The sequence below is a fragment of the Caloenas nicobarica genome, chromosome 5, assembly GCF_036013445.1.
Source record: "Caloenas nicobarica isolate bCalNic1 chromosome 5, bCalNic1.hap1, whole genome shotgun sequence".
NCBI lineage: Eukaryota > Metazoa > Chordata > Aves > Columbiformes > Columbidae > Caloenas > Caloenas nicobarica.
The window spans coordinates 28,888,199-28,905,394 of NC_088249.1; the positions used below are offsets into that span (position 1 = coordinate 28,888,199).

Consider the following 17,196-nt stretch of genomic DNA (forward strand, 5'->3'; position numbering starts at 1 on the left):
GCTTGTGTAATTGACATATAGACTGTCATTAAAGAATTGTTTGATTAATTGAAAAAAGTGGAGTACTAGGGAATTACTTTTTAAAGCATTTGATGAGAATATATTAATAGTTTGCTTAAGCTGCACAACAAAAATACTTGATACACCTCTAAAACTGTTGTTGTGAAATATTTTGCTTTTCTTAAAATGACAAAACCTAAACAGCAAAGCTTATGTTAATATTTAGCTACTCTTTCAGATATTAACAAGGCGCTTGAGATTTCGTTTGGAACGTGCCTCAGGGGAGACTTCTTTAATAGATCGGACGGGTAGAATGCTAAAGATGGAGCCTTTGGCAACTGTTGAATCTCTAGAACAGTATCTCCTGAAAATGGTGAGCAACATACCACACACAGAGTTCACAAGGAACGGTTGCATTCTGCATCTCTAATATTTGATTTCTTCTCGTTCATATGTAGGTAGCAAAGCAATGGTACGACTTTGATAGGGCTTCATTTGTTTTTGTACGAAAACTACGTGAAGGCCAAACGTTTGTGTTTAGGCATCAACATGATTTTGATGAAAATGGAATTATTTACTGGATTGGGACAAATGCAAAGTGAGTTTCTTCCAAGCTAAATATTTTTAAGTTGGATAAAATAAACTGTGATCCACGGGGCGGGATGGGGAGAGAGAATTCGTAATGAAATGAAGTATCTTTGGGAGGTATCTTTGCTTTTACTGTTGATCAATAGAATTAAATTTCTTTTTGCTCTACTTCAATAATAGAAAATATGAATCTCTGAAGTTGTGTTGAGAATTTGTATGCTTACCTAAGAAATGAAGGGGTGGGAAGGTTTGTGTTGTTGGTTTTGTTTGCCGTGGTTTTGTTTGGTGGTGGTGTGGTGGGTTTTTTTGGTGGTGGGTTTTGTTTTTGTTTTGGGTTTTTTTTGGTGGTGTTTGGTTTTTTTTGTATGCGTATGCTTTTATTTTTTAAAACCACTTTAGTAAAACGATGTTTGGAACACCTAAGTGTCTAAAATTAATTTTTTTGTTTTGTAATAAACTCATCTGTAATATACAATTTACAGTGAATGTCAAGTGCTAGTATTATTAATACCTGGGGCTTTTACTGTAAGTAATAATTGAGCAGTGTATTTCTCTTTTTACTATAGAACTGCATATGAATGGGTAAATCCAGCAGCCTATGGTTTAGTAGTGGTTACATCCTCAGAAGGAAGAAATCTGCCTTATGGCCGTTTAGAAGACATCCTAAGCCGTGACAGTTCAGCTCTCAATTGTCATACTAACGATGATAAGAATGCTTGGTTTGCCATAGATCTTGGCCTTTGGGTTATACCATCAGCTTACACATTACGCCATGCTCGAGGTTATGGACGATCTGCTCTCAGAAATTGGGTTTTCCAGGTATCTAAGGATGGACAGAACTGGACTACTTTGTATACTCATGTTGATGACTGTAGTCTCAACGAACCAGGGTATGTCAGTGCATTTTTTCACTTTTTATAAAATGAGCTCAATTAAAATCATACTTGGCTGTAGACTAATTTAATGTATACTGGAGGTGCAATGATGTGATTATATAAAGAACTAGTAGGTGATCTGAATTACCAAGGATGGGCTGGAAAGTAAGTGATTCATAAGTTCTCTGTATGGTTCACATAATAGCATTTGTGCTTTGCCATCGTTATAAATTCTGGGTTTGGTGGGGTTTTTTTGTTTGGTTTGGGTTTTGTTTGTGGGTTTTTTTTGTTGTTTTTGTTTGTTTGTTTTGTGTGTGTGTTTTGTTTGTTTGTTTGGGGTTCTTTTTGTTTGTTTTGTTTTGAGAAGATGGTAACATTAGCACTCATCCAGAGTTTGTCCATAGTGTTAATAGGTTTTTTGTGTCTTGTATTCTTGGCAGTTTTCTGATTTTTATCCATTCATGATCAGCATTATGGGTTTGGTTTAGCCTTTTTTTTGTTTGTTTGTTTTGTCCCTGACCCGTGCCCCCTTTCTCATAAATTTAAAGGTCTACAGCAACATGGCCTTTAGATCCTCCAAAAGATGAGAAACAAGGCTGGAGACATGTTAGAATAAAACAGATGGGAAAGAATGCCAGTGGGCAAACACACTACCTCTCCCTGTCTGGATTTGAACTTTATGGCACTGTGAATGGAGTATGTGAAGATCAGCTGGGTAAGAAAAAGAATGTGTACATCCTGTTTGTTCTCCTACAATGCTGATAAACATACAATATAAAAATCAGTGTGAAAAAAGGTTAACTTTTGCAGTAGAACTTGCTTAGAAACTTAAGCTCAAAATTATTCCCCATTCAATACTTTTAAGTCTTTTCATTTCAATTTACATTTCTTGTAGGAAAAGCTGCTAAAGAAGCTGAAGCAAATTTGCGAAGGCAGCGACGTCTGGTCCGTTCTCAGGTGTTGAAATACATGGTTCCAGGAGCTCGTGTAATCAGAGGAATTGATTGGAAATGGAGAGATCAGGATGGAAGCCCACAGGGTGAAGGCACTGTTACAGGAGAATTGCATAACGGTGAGCACAAATTGCATGAATTTGTAAATGTTTGTAGCATGATCATCTCATGTGGAATGGGCAGCATTAAAGTATTTTCTTTGTAGTGTCTTGAAGAAGTTGATAAATTTTTAAATGTTTTGGGGAGAAGGAACTCAAATACTGCAGCTGTTGTGGCCCATTTGTGAAATTGCATTTTAATGCATGAAAAGAAATTCTTGCTGTAAATGAAACTTTAGTAGAGCTTTGCTTAATTAAAATACCAAATTGTTATTTTGACATCTGTTACAAAGAAGAAAAAGTATAGGAAGGTGATAGATGCAAACTGATTAAATAACCTTTGGGCCTGCTGAATCTGTAATTACCTCCTTCATTTCTTCTAGCTTAGCATTTGCAATATTTTTCTTGACTTTGTTGTATCCTGTGCCTTTCCTACCTTGCTAGCTTCATTGGGATCAAGTTGTTATTTTTTTTAATTAAAAGAACAAAAAGAAATTAACTTACGAAGCAGAATAAAAACCTGCAACAGCCAGGGAAATCAGTGTTCAGGAGGCTAAGATATTGAGGAGGGCCCAGAAGAGGTGACGATCTTGTCAACTGAACATGCTTTCCACCTTTTTCTCCCTCTCCCCCTATTGTGGGGTAAGACTTGCCTTGTTTCTGAAGCATCTTCAGCCACTCATAGGCTCCTTCTTAGCCAGGTTTTAAAATTTCTTCTAGTTTGTTCAGTTGTCAGCTCTCAAACGTGAAGAAATGTCCAAAGTGCAATGTCTTAAAATGTTTTGAAACTTTGAATTTTTATTAAGCAATTCAGTACAGCTTGTAGGGAATTCTTCTGTCATCTCTATGTTGTTCTTATCAGATGCAACAGTATCCATAGCTACATTCTCACTTTGAAGACTTTAGGTATTATTGGTGAGTAGTATTCTACTAAATCAGTAGTTTCATACCTATTCCAATACAGCTTTCCTGTTCAGGCATAGGTGAAATTGAGGTTCATTTATCAAATGGTGATGCCAAACAATGTGAAACATGTATCAGAAGACTCTTGTTCCTGCTGAAGTTGTCTTTGAAACAGAATTTTGAAAACAGTATCCCATGGACTTTTTTGTCATTTGTGCTGGTTTTGGTTGGGATAGCATTACTTTTCTTCATAGTAGCTGTGATTTGGATTTGTGCTGGAAGCAGTGGATGTTTTCCTTATTGCTAAGTGGTGCTTACACAGAGTCAAGGTATTGTTTTAGGGCTATAAAGATGAAGCAGTAAGACTCCAAGTACGTAATATGTATTAAAAAATTGTGCAGATTTAAAGCTGTTTGTAATTAATGCTTTAGGAAAAGGAACAATACAAACCAAGAACAGTTATTTAGTTACGCTTTAACAAAGTGCACTGTTAAGATATTCATAAAGGGGAAAAATGATACCGTTTAACTAGAGTATGGAACTTTTTTTTTTGGTATTTGGTAAGAAAGGCAAATAAATGGTAGAAAGGAAAAATATCAGACTTGATTGACAATTTCACTCTTCAAAGGTTTAGTGACATAAAGCTACTCAGATATATAATAGCTCATGAAGATGAAAAAAAATCATGCAAGAATAACATGATCTAAATCTGCTCATGTGGGGATGAGATGTCTACTTATCCTATCTGAAAACTTAATTCATTTTTAAATACTCTTCCTCCAGAGTACTATTTCTAAATAGAAAATTGCCTGTAGTCTTCTGTTTTGGTCTAGAAGTGATGACTTTTGGATAGTTATAAAGTAAAAGCGCACCTGACAGTACTAAAAAGAATATTTTACTTCAAATTAGCTCTCTTCTGTCTTATTAAAGAAAAATGTGTGTACCTCTGGACCTGACATCTTGTTTTAAATTTGTCTGAGGTTACAGAAGATGACTGAGCTTTAGGCATTTTATTTTTAAAGAAAATGTGTATCAATCAAAATAGCAACACCAAGTTTTGTTACAGTTAACATACAATAAGAAATACTAGAAGGAACTTTTTGAGGTGACTCTCAGATTGTGATGCATACTCAGACAGGTTAAAATAGATTGGTTTGCCCCAATTTCTGTCCTAGTTGGCTAAATTTTGCATGTTACCCTCATTATTGCAGATTTATAACATTTAACTGTTTAAAAAAGTCCTGGTACTCTAAATATTAATTTAATAAGGGATTGAAGAGTAGCATCTCTCTGAGTGCTGTTTTGGTCCCAGTATAAAGTTTCATTGTGTGAAACGTATTCTTTTTGCAACCCTGAAATCTTTCTTGAAGTAGTACTTACCTGCCTGCCATAAGACTTTTCCTATGAGTAGAAGTTGAGTCTGTGTAAATTATTGAACTAAAACATTGAGTATCAGTAAATTAATTCTTTCACCTTATAGGGCAAGAATAACAAATCCCGAACTAATCAGTTTAATAAAATGCCTTTGGTCACATAAATATGCTTATCCACAGGCATCCAACAAAGAAGAACATTATAGAATGTCCTTGCAAGAATTATTGTTTCTTGACACGTATTAATAAAGTTATGATATATTGTAATATACATTTCTGTTATTAGAGCATCTATGAATAAAATTTTGAGGTGTCCTAGTAGGCCAGTTTCCTTCCTGAAGGAAACTTGACTTTTGGCTGGATTCTGGGACCCTGAAGATAGAGGCTGCCCATGCTTGCTGCCTCAATGTTAGCAATATTTTAAAATACCAAATTGTTTAGACTTAAACACTTCCTTTTTAATTGGCATTAAGGGTTTTTTAGTGATTTCATTAATTCAGACATGCAGCCCTTATCAGAAGCTGATCCCACATTGTGGAGCTACTGTCTGACACGCTCCTGTCTGCTTTCTGCTGGATCTCACAAACTCCTGTCCCTTTCCAGGCTGGATTGATGTCACCTGGGATGCTGGTGGCTCTAACTCTTACCGTATGGGCGCAGAAGGAAAGTTTGACCTCAAGCTTGCACCAGGGTACGACCCTGATTCAGCGGCATCACCCAAACCTGTTTCATCCACTGTTTCAGGCACAACGCAGTCATGGAGCAGCTTGGTGAAAAACAACTGTCCAGACAAGACGACTGCTGCTGCAGGCTCCTCAAGTAGAAAAGGAAGCAGCAGTTCTGTGTGTAGCGTGGCCAGTAGCAGCGACATCAGCTTGGGTTCGACCAAAATGGAGCGGAGATCAGAAAGTGTAATGGAGCAAAATATAGTTTCAGGCACTGACGTCCATGAACCAATTGTTGTTCTGTCTTCCGCTGATAGCGTGCCTCAGGCTGACGTAGGGTCATCTTCCAGTGCGAGCACCAGCACCTTGACAGCGGACATGGGAAACGAAAATGCAGAGAGGAAGTTAGGTCCTGATAACTCAATACGTACTCCTGGGGAGTCCAGTGCTATATCCATGGGAATTGTTAGCGTAAGCTCTCCTGACGTGAGTTCAGTCTCCGAACTGACTAATAAAGAAGCAGCTTCCCAACGACCTCTGAGCTCTTCAGCAAGTAACAGACTCTCAGTCAGTTCTTTGCTGGCTGCTGGGGCACCGATGAGCTCCAGTGCAAGCGTTCCGAACTTATCGTCTCGAGAAACTTCCAGCCTGGAGTCCTTCGTACGAAGAGTGGCAAACATAGCACGTACCAATGCCACAAACAACATGAATTTAAGCCGAAGTAGCAGTGATAACAATACTAATACTTTGGGAAGAAATGTCATGAGTACTGCAAGTAAGTAAGCTATGTCTTAGTAAAAGCTTTTATTGTTTCTTTGGCTTTCATTAGACTTAAAGAATTTTGGATTCTGTTGGCCTGATAAATGAACTCGGAGCAGCCTTGACCTTGTGTGTACCTGTAGAACTCCTGAAGAGCTCACAGAGTTCAGGTCACCTGGAAAGTGTTATATTGCCCTGTGATGTCAGATTACACTGTGGCAGCCATCAGATAGAAAATAATTTGAATTTGATGTCTATTACATGTTTAGGAAGAGCAAGATGGTTTAGATTAAGAAGAAGCTGGAAGACTAGCAACAGTAGCTAATGTGGGATACTCTTACTTTCTGATCTGTGTAGATTTTGCATGCTCACATTGTATCTGCCGATTTCTGTTACTTTTCCATTTTCCTCTGGAAAGGCAATTTGTGCATATTGTGAAGTCTCCGAGCTTAAGAGCTGAGAACACAGTAGAAAGAAAGAAGTAAACTGCAGCACGATGGAATCTCAGTAGATTTCTGCATTCTATCAGGCTGAATAACTTAATGTACTCTAATACTGTGTATGTTTTCATTAAGGCTTACATTTGGCAAACTACTCAGACATATTAAGCGTCAGGAAGTTTAGAGTTAACTATGATTTAAGTGGGATGTGCGTGCTTTTACATTTGCATGTTCTCAGATTATGTATAGGATCAAGGTATTAGCAGGTAAATTGTAAACCTACTTGTTGTGAGCTCACTCTTCTAAATTTTCAGCATACTTCCATTAGAGTTGTTACTCAACCAGCCTGGTTAGACATTTTGTTTGGTGATGATGGTAGCATTTTAGTCGGAGAGCTGCATTTCATGAGGTAGGCAAGTTAGAAAATGTAAAATTACCCAAGCCAGAAAGAAGCACTCAGTTTCTTGTTCAGCTTTCATGCTTTTCTAGAACTTGTATGCTTCCTTACTTAAAAATATGGTGTTTGCTTTTGTAATTTCTATTTTTTTTTTTTTAACAGTGAATGTTTTCTTTTTTCCTTGGGGAGATTTTTTTTTTAATGTGTTCTTACATTTATCTTGTGATTCCGGGGGATAGGAGGGGACTGTTTTCAGCCTGCATTAAAAATGTAAGAAAGATACTCAAAGGAAGATTTCTGGTAATTGATCCCATTTTAGGCATATAGTCAGTGCCTCTGGTTCTGAAGTAGTTTTGTGCTGGTGGAGAGAGAGCGAGCACCTTTGAAAAACACAGTAAGATACTTCAACAGCACGTTTAACAGTTTTCATGACTGTTTGATATCATACAGTGCTAAAGTTGGAAATAAGAAAATGGCAAACTAAAAATTTGATTTAATATTAAAATATATTCCTGCTTTAGAATTATCCCTCATGTAGGAGTTATTTTGTTTTATACAAATAGAAACTCTAAATGGGAGCTTGTGACCCAAAAAGAGATCAGAGACTAAATTTGAGCAGGCTCACCAAAGTTATATTAGAGCATTTTAAAAAGCTTGGATTTTTTTAAATGTATTTTTTCTTTGGCCTGACCAAGTTTAAAAACAAGCAAAAGACGACAAACCAACAAAAAAATAAGAAGTCTGAAATTATCAAGTCTGAAATCATGATTAGTGATGTAAGTCTTCCTGGACTTGCTGTAGTGGTTGCATTTAAAAACATCAGTATTTGCCAGGAGTGAAGTGATGTCTGGGGAGGCCAAATTCAATTTGTTCTTGAGTTCAGAGCAAATGAAATGCTGGCATGTAATGGCTTTTTCTGTTTATTGTAACAGCAAAGACTTGGTTGTTATTAATTAGAAGCGAGTGGAAGATGTTAATATTGAACAATTTATTTTCAAGTTCTTAAACAACAAAAGAAAAACCCTTTGAATTGGAAAATGTCCATGCTTTCCTAGAGCATAGGGTTGACAACTTTAAATTTAAACTTCACTCTCTCCTTGCCCACACAAAGAAGTAATCTCAAGCACTATACCTGCTTGGGTCAACTTTGCTCATTTTGTTTGTTTGTTTGTGTTTCTATTTACAAACTGTTACTTATGTTCCTGAGGGGGGAGGAAAAACCAAACTATCTAACAACCAGCAAAAATAGAAACAGTAGAATTTATTTTTCTCAAAAAGCTACCAAATGCACTTAGGAGAAGAGTCCCAGTTGAGTTGTATTCTTCTTCAGGCTTAGTAACCTTTGCAAACCTCGATAATAGTCTGAAATTCAGAATTGAGACTAATTTTATTCTGAGATAGCAGTGCCTCAGTTTAGAGAAGTTGCAATAACAAACATGTTTACTTTAAAACTGTAAAACTGTCATTCAATAAATTTTAGAAAAGGTAGATTGAAAAACATAAGGTTTAAAATTAAGTAGAGATGACCCCTCAAATTTACACATGCACATGTGATTAACCTCCTGTGTTTGAAGATAAGCATGTGAGAAAATGTTCTGAAGATTGAGATGTAAATGTATAGTTGCTATAACTTATACTCAGTTGTGTACCTGAAATTATTTCTATTGAGCTTACAGTGAATTTAGTCCTGTTTCAGTTGTTAACTAAAATGTACTGTGTTTTATTTGAATGTGCAGTAAAGGTAAATTTTTAATTGTTGCTTATCCTGAAAATTATTAATATAAGTCATCCAACATAAGAAAGGTATGAAGTCACATGTTTTGCAGTACTGCCAGCTCAGGCTTGTTGCCCATCATTAACATATGTGCGAATAGTTATGTGAAAGATAAGTCAGAGCTGCTTTAAGAACTTTAGAAAAATGCCTAAAAAAATCACAAGTTTCACACTTGTTATGTTCTGTTCTCAATTAATTTATATATAGTTAAACTGTTTTCCCTGTATAATTTTAATTATGTTGCGCTTTAGAGGTTAAATTACATTTTAGGCTTAAAGATGGGCACAATATTGGAAGAACAGATTTCAGAAATACTTTTCATATGTTGAAAATGAAATTATTTCAGATCTACAGTGGGATTTGGGGATTTATTTAATAAAAATATTTGTTTTAAATGTATATGAGGGAATATGCTCAGAAGTGGGCATTTTCATTGTAGGGTGCACTTTTGCATTGAGAAACCTTTCCCCTTTAGTCTGTTATTCTTTATTGTAAAATAAGACATCTGATAATTTTTCAACCCCAGATATATTTTTCAACACAGGACTCGTGCATGTAAATTGTGCTCTTCAAGTCATCAAATTATTTATTTTATCTTACCATATCTTTATCTATAGCTTCTCCTCTTATGGGTGCCCAAAGTTTCCCTAATCTGACTACAACTGGTACCACATCAACAGTGACCATGTCTACATCCAGTGTTACTAGCAGCAGCAATGTAGCTACAGCAACTACAGTTTTATCTGTTGGTCAGTCGCTTAGTAATACTCTAACTACTAGCCTAACATCAACATCTAGTGAGAGCGATACAGGTCAGGAGGCAGAATATTCTTTATATGGTAAGTTTCATTTTTAAATGAACGTAAGCAGACTTCCCCTTAATGATTTTTTTTTTACCTTTTCTCCCGTTGTTATGATTTGCTCATGTAGTAGTTTATTTACTGAAAAGTATTTGAAAATAGAGCTGTTCATATGTTACTAGTTCTGTAAGGCAGTAAGTAAAATAATGTTAATGTAGCAGTATTTCCTTATGTTTTCAAATCTTTATTTTCAGTATTTTCTATCCCTTATTATTTATGGTATAGTTTGTTTAGGCACTTAATCTTTTCCTTAATCAAATGAATTTAGTATCTAATGTAGTTTGCATATGAACCTCTAATTAAAATAAAAATGTTATTTCTCATGGTGTTGTGTAGGCATGCTACATGCTCAGTGTGAGGTACCGTGTGTTACTCAGTGATTGAAAAGTCTCTGCCATTTTAATACACTTAAAATAGTAGGTGAGGTTCCGGGTATCTCAGTACCATAATAGTAATTGCAAACAAATTGGAAAGAACACAGAAATGAAAATTACTTAGAAGATGGAATGATATGATTCGAGGAACAAAATGCAGAGTTATGTGGGCACTCTATGCAAGAAACAGGCATTAGAACAGAATTTATTTGCAGGATATGAATACTGCAAAAGAAGATTTAGTTAAGTAGGTTGATGATATTGGGAAATTAAGTTAATGAAATGAAGTCAAGAAAAGTCTGGGCTAGATGAGGGAAAATATTTCCTAATGTAAAGTTTTTTTGGATTGCGAGATGTTCTACAAATAGAAGATTCTTGATTTGTTTAAAATTTAATTGGATTAAGGTTGCATTCTGTTTTGTCGCCTCTCCTATAGCCTATTGAAATTGCTTGAAAAATACCTGGTAATTTCAATGGATATTGGAATTGAGCTGCCTGAGACTGGTCGATTAAGATATCTGCATATGCCATCTCCCTTATTCTTTTAATTTTTAAGTCTCATTTGGTATTTTAATTGGTTGACAAGTCTTAAAATATATAATAAACAACGGGGCAAGTAGAATTACCTTAAAGTTTCTGTTGGTGCACTGGCAACAATTCAAAGGGTGTTTGGTTGGTATAGATAGTTTATATGCATATAGAAAAATGTAAAGATTCATCCCAGTCCACCCTGGATTGCTGTGAACTTCTGGTTTTGAGGGTTGTTTTTTAAGTCTTAGTCCGAAGTGGGTGAAATTGAACTTAATATTTGTCTTGAGCTTCTAGTTACCGAAATTAATTAGCAATTGAATCTTTAAAAATATAACTTTAAAATGTTAATTTTATATGTCCTTTACATTGTAATTTGAGGTCTAAGCCACACATTCTTAGTGAAAATCACTAACCTATTTTTTAAGTTAATGAAACATAGAATCAATATACATTTGTGTACCATTTTTTGTGATCTTTTGAAACTTAAAATAAGTGTAATTTTAAAATGTTTGATATAAGCAAATGAGAAACTGATCACTCTTGCTGATCACTCTTAATTATACATATGTTGAGTGCTTTTTTAGTTATACTGTTGACTGGACTCCTGAACTTTTTGTCAGGTGTATGCTTTTATCATAGCTTTTAATCTTCTTATGCCATAAGCAGTACTTTAGTTCTCTCTTTTGCTTGTTTGTGAGATTTGTTTTTTCGCTGTTCCCAATGCTATTGTTCCTTAATTTTCCAAATTTTGCTTTAAAAGTTATTCTTGCCTTTTGTTCCATATGTAAATATATATGTGTGTGTGTTATAGATTTTCTTGATAGCTGCCGAGCTAGTACTCTGTTGGCAGAGTTAGATGATGATGAGGATCTACCTGAACCTGATGAAGAAGATGATGAAAATGAAGATGATAACCAAGAAGATCAAGAATATGAGGAAGTTATGGTACAGTATAGTTAGCATAGATGATATCTTTATTGACTAACAGATGCATTAAAAATGTGCAGATTTTTTTTTTTTTTTAACAATATTGGGTCCTAGCTATAATCTTTCTGTTAATTAAAACAAATGTATTTAGATTGAGGACTACTAGTTTGGAGTACCTATCCACTGAGACTCGAAATGCTGAAGTTAAAATCATGTTGTACTTTTCAGGGGCTGCAAACTGAATACCACTTTATGAAGACAGTTCATTGTCCCTTTTCCCCATTCTTGCATATAATTTGAGTATTAAGAAAGCTGTTTTCTCATGCATTCCAATAAGCATGATAAAATTGCAAAGTCTCACTAGATTGGTGATAGTTGCCTTTCTATACAAATTTGATGGTACCACCTTCAACATTTATTCCAGAGAAAAGTGTTTTTGAACACCGGCACATGCTGAGACCTTACAGATCAGAATTAATACCTTAAAAACAGCTTGAGAATATTTCTGCTGGGACAGTAGAAATGATGGGTCACTAGTTCATTGGCTAATGAATTGGTATAACTTTGTGGGTAGGCTGCTGAATTTTGTAATGATTACAGTTCTGGAATGTGTGTTGGTGTAGGCCTGTGTGAAGCAAACTTTTAAGAATTTATATGTGCCAGAGATATATATATTAAAAAAAAAAAAAGGCAAGGCAACATCCAGCAGGTTTGTCCATGTAGGTCTTGCCTACGTTATTGTGAGTTCTGGCTTTTCATTTGGTTCTTCTTCAGTGGTATGATCAATGCCTGGTCTTCTGCCACCATTGAAGTGACCAGAATGGATATTGCAAGGTCTAAGAGGAAAAATATAAGATGATAATTTAGTGTTTGTTACATAAATGTGAATATTACTTTATGGAATGATAGAAGCTTCCTCTTGTTTTCAGTCATTTGAACCAAAATATTTAGCATTTTAACCTACTCAGATTATGCTTTTAACAGAAACTGAAGTACATTACCACATATTTCATTATTTCACTTCTGCACAAAGATACAAAGTTAGGAAAGGAAAAGCCAGTGCTACTTAAATGAATATACAGTGCAAACAAGAAACTTATTTGTAGATTGTTGATCGCTTTTCAGAAATTATTACATGGAGTTACTGTTGTTGTTCATGGGAAGAAGCAGAAATAGCTGAATTAGTCTTTGCAGAGAATTGGATCTGAAAGAGAGTATTTGGCTTTACTTGGGTTCCAGTCGTGTTCCCTGTGAAACACAAAGAGATGGACCCAGTTTCAAAGAAGTGTAGCTGATGGGGTCTCCATCGTGCGAATGACTGAGGCTGGGGGCTGTTTGTGCGCTGGGAGAGGCATCTGGTGCTCATCACCTGAAACTCTGTGTCCCACCCTTTCCAGTGGCGAGAGTTTCATTCATGGGCAGCTCGTTGTTGCAGAGATACAGTGATTTCAAATTGTGTCCATCTTTTTGAAACACCCCGTACTATGTAATTCTTCTCAATGAAGAGTTGAACAGATTAAAAGCTTGTTGTAAAAAAGTTGTAAGCAACTAATACTTGCTAAAGATTTCTTCCCGCCACAGTAGTTTCAGTATTTGGGTGTTTGATTTGATCTCTGGATAAAATGTGTATACATTATATATCGATATACGTATACACTTTCAAAAAAAACCCCTCTGGTTTTCAGAAAAGTTAATGTGTTTATTTTGACACCATTGATTTTATTTGCATCTTCGATACTCCAAAGTTTGTGGAATCCACAAGATATGTACATCAAGTTTGCTGGTCTACAATACCCTATATTTCCCTATGTTCTGGTGCTTCATGGAAAGTTTAATTCTTTCCAGAAACTGTAAATACACCTCCTGTAAGGTTACACGTTTATGTTGATTTCTCTGTGTCTGTGGTTTGATAATTCTCTTGATTCCTGCTTGACCAGTAAAACCGAACTAATACTGTTATGTGCCATTTTGATATCTTTTGTGTCAATTTTAGTTTACATGACTGCTGTATTCCCTAAGTTTTGATTTTTGATGAAATGATTCTTTGTAGCAGAATCTAAAAGCAACTCCTTTTTTTTTTAGGAAGAGGAGGAATATGAAACCAAAGGTGGCCGTCGAAGAACATGGGATGATGATTATGTACTGAAACGGCAGTTTTCTGCTCTGGTTCCTGCTTTTGACCCAAGACCTGGTCGTACTAATGTTCAACAAACAACTGACCTAGAAATCCCTCCACCAGGTGTGCTGACAAGACATTTGTGATACTCAATCTGGCTTTAGGATGGAGACCCACTGTTCAAGGCCCATTGGGCTCTGGGGTTCCTGTCACCATTACAACATGCTTTTGTGGCTGTATGGCTTTTTTTCTCTGTTTGAATGAGAGTTTCATCTAACTCTGCAGGTCCAAGCATTATTGAGGGGAAAGTAAATTAAGTGCTATGTAAAATAAGCATACTCATGAAATTAACTGCAATTAGTGAGATCTCTCTTGCTATCTCTGGTTCAACCTGCAAGGAATAATCTGTGTGCTGAGCTACCCAGAGCAGCTTTGATTGGAGAGGGCTTGTTGAAACAGTCCAAAGCAGAGGCAAGGGAAAGCTACCACAGGAACTGAGCAGACTGTACGACCAGCAGCATAGCACCCAATCTTGTTCCTTAGTTCATTCTCGTTTATCAGGGCGGGTGTAGTCAATGTTCATTACAGAAAAGAATGTGTAGGTTTATCTTATGTGGAAACAAGCCATTGTTGATTTTGATGAACTGAAAAAAGTTCGTACAACAGGAAGATAGTGTGTATGAAAAGAATGCATGTGCTGTGATAGTATTAAAGGGGATGTTACCAAGACTTAAGGATCGATAGAGATTTCAAAAATTCCTATTAGCTTTACTCACATAGAGAAGTGCTGCAGTTGCAGCCCTTAGATACAGTTCATAGTTACAACTCAGTATCATCTCTTTGGCATGTGTGCAGAAAATTTTCACACTTCCTTATTGAGCCACTTTGTTATGTTTAAGCCAACTTGCCATGCATTATAGATTTTGTATTAACAGCTTCTCAAATGTTTTTTCACGTGCAGGTACACCTCACGCAGAACTCTGGGAAGAGGTTGAGTGCATGCCTTCACCACGTTTAGCACTCACCTTGAAAGTTTCAGGTCTTGGAACAACTCGAGAAGTAGAACTGCCCCTAACAAACTTCCGATCTACTATCTTTTACTATGTACAGAAATTGTTACAGCTTTCCTGTAATGGCAATGTGAAATCTGACAAACTTAGACGTATTTGGGAGCCAACATACACGTAAGCTCACAAGTTTGTTATTCTGTATAGAGAACACTGTGACCGATTAGGAAGCAGGTGTGAAACAATGTTAAGTTTTTCTTCTTACTCCAGAGGAAGGAATGCTAGAATTAGTTTTTCTTGTGTTTATGGCAGGATGTTTTTACTTGTTTAAAAGCTAGTGCTTTGAATACAAACCAAAAAAAGTTATAACCTCTAATTCTCAACTGTGACTTGTTAATAACATTCCAAAAATCAAGCAGTCAACAGGGAGAGCAGAATTTAGTGTGCTTAGGGATCTGCTTGGAAGAATCCCATGGGGATGTAGTTCTGTAGAGAGGTCCAGGAGAGATGATCGATTTTTTTCAAGGATCACTTCCTCCAGGCTCAAGAACAATCCATCCCAATGTGTGGGAAGTCAGGCAGAGGCAGTAGGAGACCTGCATGGATGAAAAAGAAACTCTCAACAGAACTCAAAACATAAAAAAGGAAGCATGCAGGAGATGGAAGAAGGGTCAAGGGATCCAAGGGTAACATTGTCCCAGCGTGAAGGTATGGGATTAGGATCTGGTGAGGGATGTGAAGAGCAAAAGGTTAGGGAACACTTAAAGAGACCAGACATACAAGTCCATGGGACTCAATGGGAAGTACCCACAAGAGCGGGCTGCTCCTTGGTTATCTTTGATAGGTCATGGTGGTTGGGAGACATTTCTGAGGACTGTAAGAAAGCAAGTGTCGTTCCTACCCCCGAGAAGGGCAAGAAAGAACTAGGGAACAATAGGGAGGTCACTCTCTCCTTTGTCTCTGGAAAAGTGGTGGAAATTGTCCTGGAAACCATTTTCAAACAGTGAAGGACAGGAAGGCGATTGGGAGTAGGTTGCATGGATTTATGAAAAGGAAATAATTCTTAAGCAATCCAGTAGCCTAGCACAGTGATGAGGAGAAAGCAGTAGATGTTATTTTCTTTGACTTTAGCAAGGCTTTCAGCACTTTCTCCCTCATTGACAACCTAATAAAGTATGGACTAGATAGTGTCTGGAAACTGCCTGAACTGCTGGGCTCAGATGGTTGTGATCATTGGTATGAAGTCCAGCTGGAGGACGGTCATTAGTGGTGTACCCCAAGGGTTGATGCTGGGTCCAGTGCTGTTTAACATCTACATTAATGAACTGTATGATGGGACAGAGCAGACCCTCAACAAGCTTGCAGACAAAACTGAGAGGAGTCATTGTTGTACCAGATAGTTGTGCTGCCATTCTGAGAATCCTCATCAGGCTGGAAAAACAGGGAGACGGGAACTTCATGAAGTTCCACAAAGGCAAATGCAAAGTCTAGCAGCTGGGGAGAAATAGCTGCTGGTAGAGGCTGGGGGCCAACTGGCTGGGAAGCAGCATGGCAGAGAAGGCCCTGAGGGTCCTGGTGGACATAAAATTAACACAAGGCAGCTCTGCACCCTGGGAGCAAAGAAAGTCCACAGCATCCTGGGCTTCATTAGGAAGGCTGAGGGAGGGGATCTTCCCCCTCTGCTCAGCACTGGTGAGACTCTTCTGGAGTGGTCTGTCCAGTTCAGGGCTCCTCGGTACAATAGAGATGTGGACACTGGAGGGAGTCCAGCAAAGGGCCACGAAGATGATTAGAGGGTTTAAAGTCATACAAAGAGAGTCTGAGAGGCCTGGGACTGTCTATCCTGGAGAACAAAAGGCTTGTGAGATTTTACCAATGTATACGAATACCTGATGGGGGAAAGTAAGGAAGGCAGAGTGTAGACTCTTCTTCCTTGTGACAAGTGAAAGGACAAGGAAGAAAATGGCTCAAACTGAAATATGGGAAACTCCATCTAAACATAACATTTGAGTCAGGGGTATTGGACAAGGATTCCAGAGGTCCCTTCCAACCTCAACTGTTCTCTCTACCCTAATTTGACCCTACTTGCTTTGTAGTAATAGACAGAAATTATAAAACTATATGATTGTGTCTATTTTCCGTTTACTACACCAATGTAACTTCAGTCATACTAGGAAACTAACCTATATGAAAGCAAGAACTGCCGTGAGGTGGTTGCACTTTTTTAAACTTCGTATTTTAGATTTCATCAGTGCTTGTATATTACACCTATTTTCTAAGTTGCCTTATGTCAAAAATTGTGTGCTGCAACAAAACTGTTTTCTAGTTAGAAAGCAAGAGATATGCACACTTACAACTATTTTTTATAAGTTAATACACAGCAAACTACCCAAAATTTCAAAGAGCTGGTGCATGTTTAGTGAAGAACCTAAAGTTGGTCTGGGAAATTTGCATGATGAAGGTTGGTTGATTATTCAAACCTCACTTAAGGAAACATAAATTAATGCTTTGCAAGATAAATATTGACATCGTGAAAATTAAAGATGAGTTTAAGAA

The 17,196-nt window shown here is 36.9% G+C and overlaps 1 protein-coding gene across 13 annotated transcripts in view; it reads left to right on the forward strand.

Annotated features, from left to right (window-relative positions):
• HECTD1 (HECT domain E3 ubiquitin protein ligase 1) overlaps positions 1-17,196 on the forward strand; it is a 64,850-nt gene that overhangs the window by 37,683 nt on the left and 9,971 nt on the right. For 7 of the 13 annotated variants that reach the window (XM_065635140.1, XM_065635134.1, XM_065635133.1 and 4 more), the window contains 10 exons: positions 227-373; positions 459-598; positions 1,155-1,478; positions 2,012-2,178; positions 2,359-2,535; positions 5,394-6,230; positions 9,443-9,664; positions 11,402-11,535; positions 13,600-13,756; positions 14,595-14,817. In XM_065635140.1, the coding sequence (XP_065491212.1) occupies positions 227-373; positions 459-598; positions 1,155-1,478; positions 2,012-2,178; positions 2,359-2,535; positions 5,394-6,230; positions 9,443-9,664; positions 11,402-11,535; positions 13,600-13,756; positions 14,595-14,817 (2,528 nt within the window). The remainder of the gene's footprint in view (positions 1-226; positions 374-458; positions 599-1,154; positions 1,479-2,011; positions 2,179-2,358; positions 2,536-5,393; positions 6,231-9,442; positions 9,665-11,401; positions 11,536-13,599; positions 13,757-14,594; positions 14,818-17,196) is intronic. The other 6 variants (XM_065635132.1, XM_065635135.1, XM_065635137.1 and 3 more) reach the window with 4 other exon arrangements.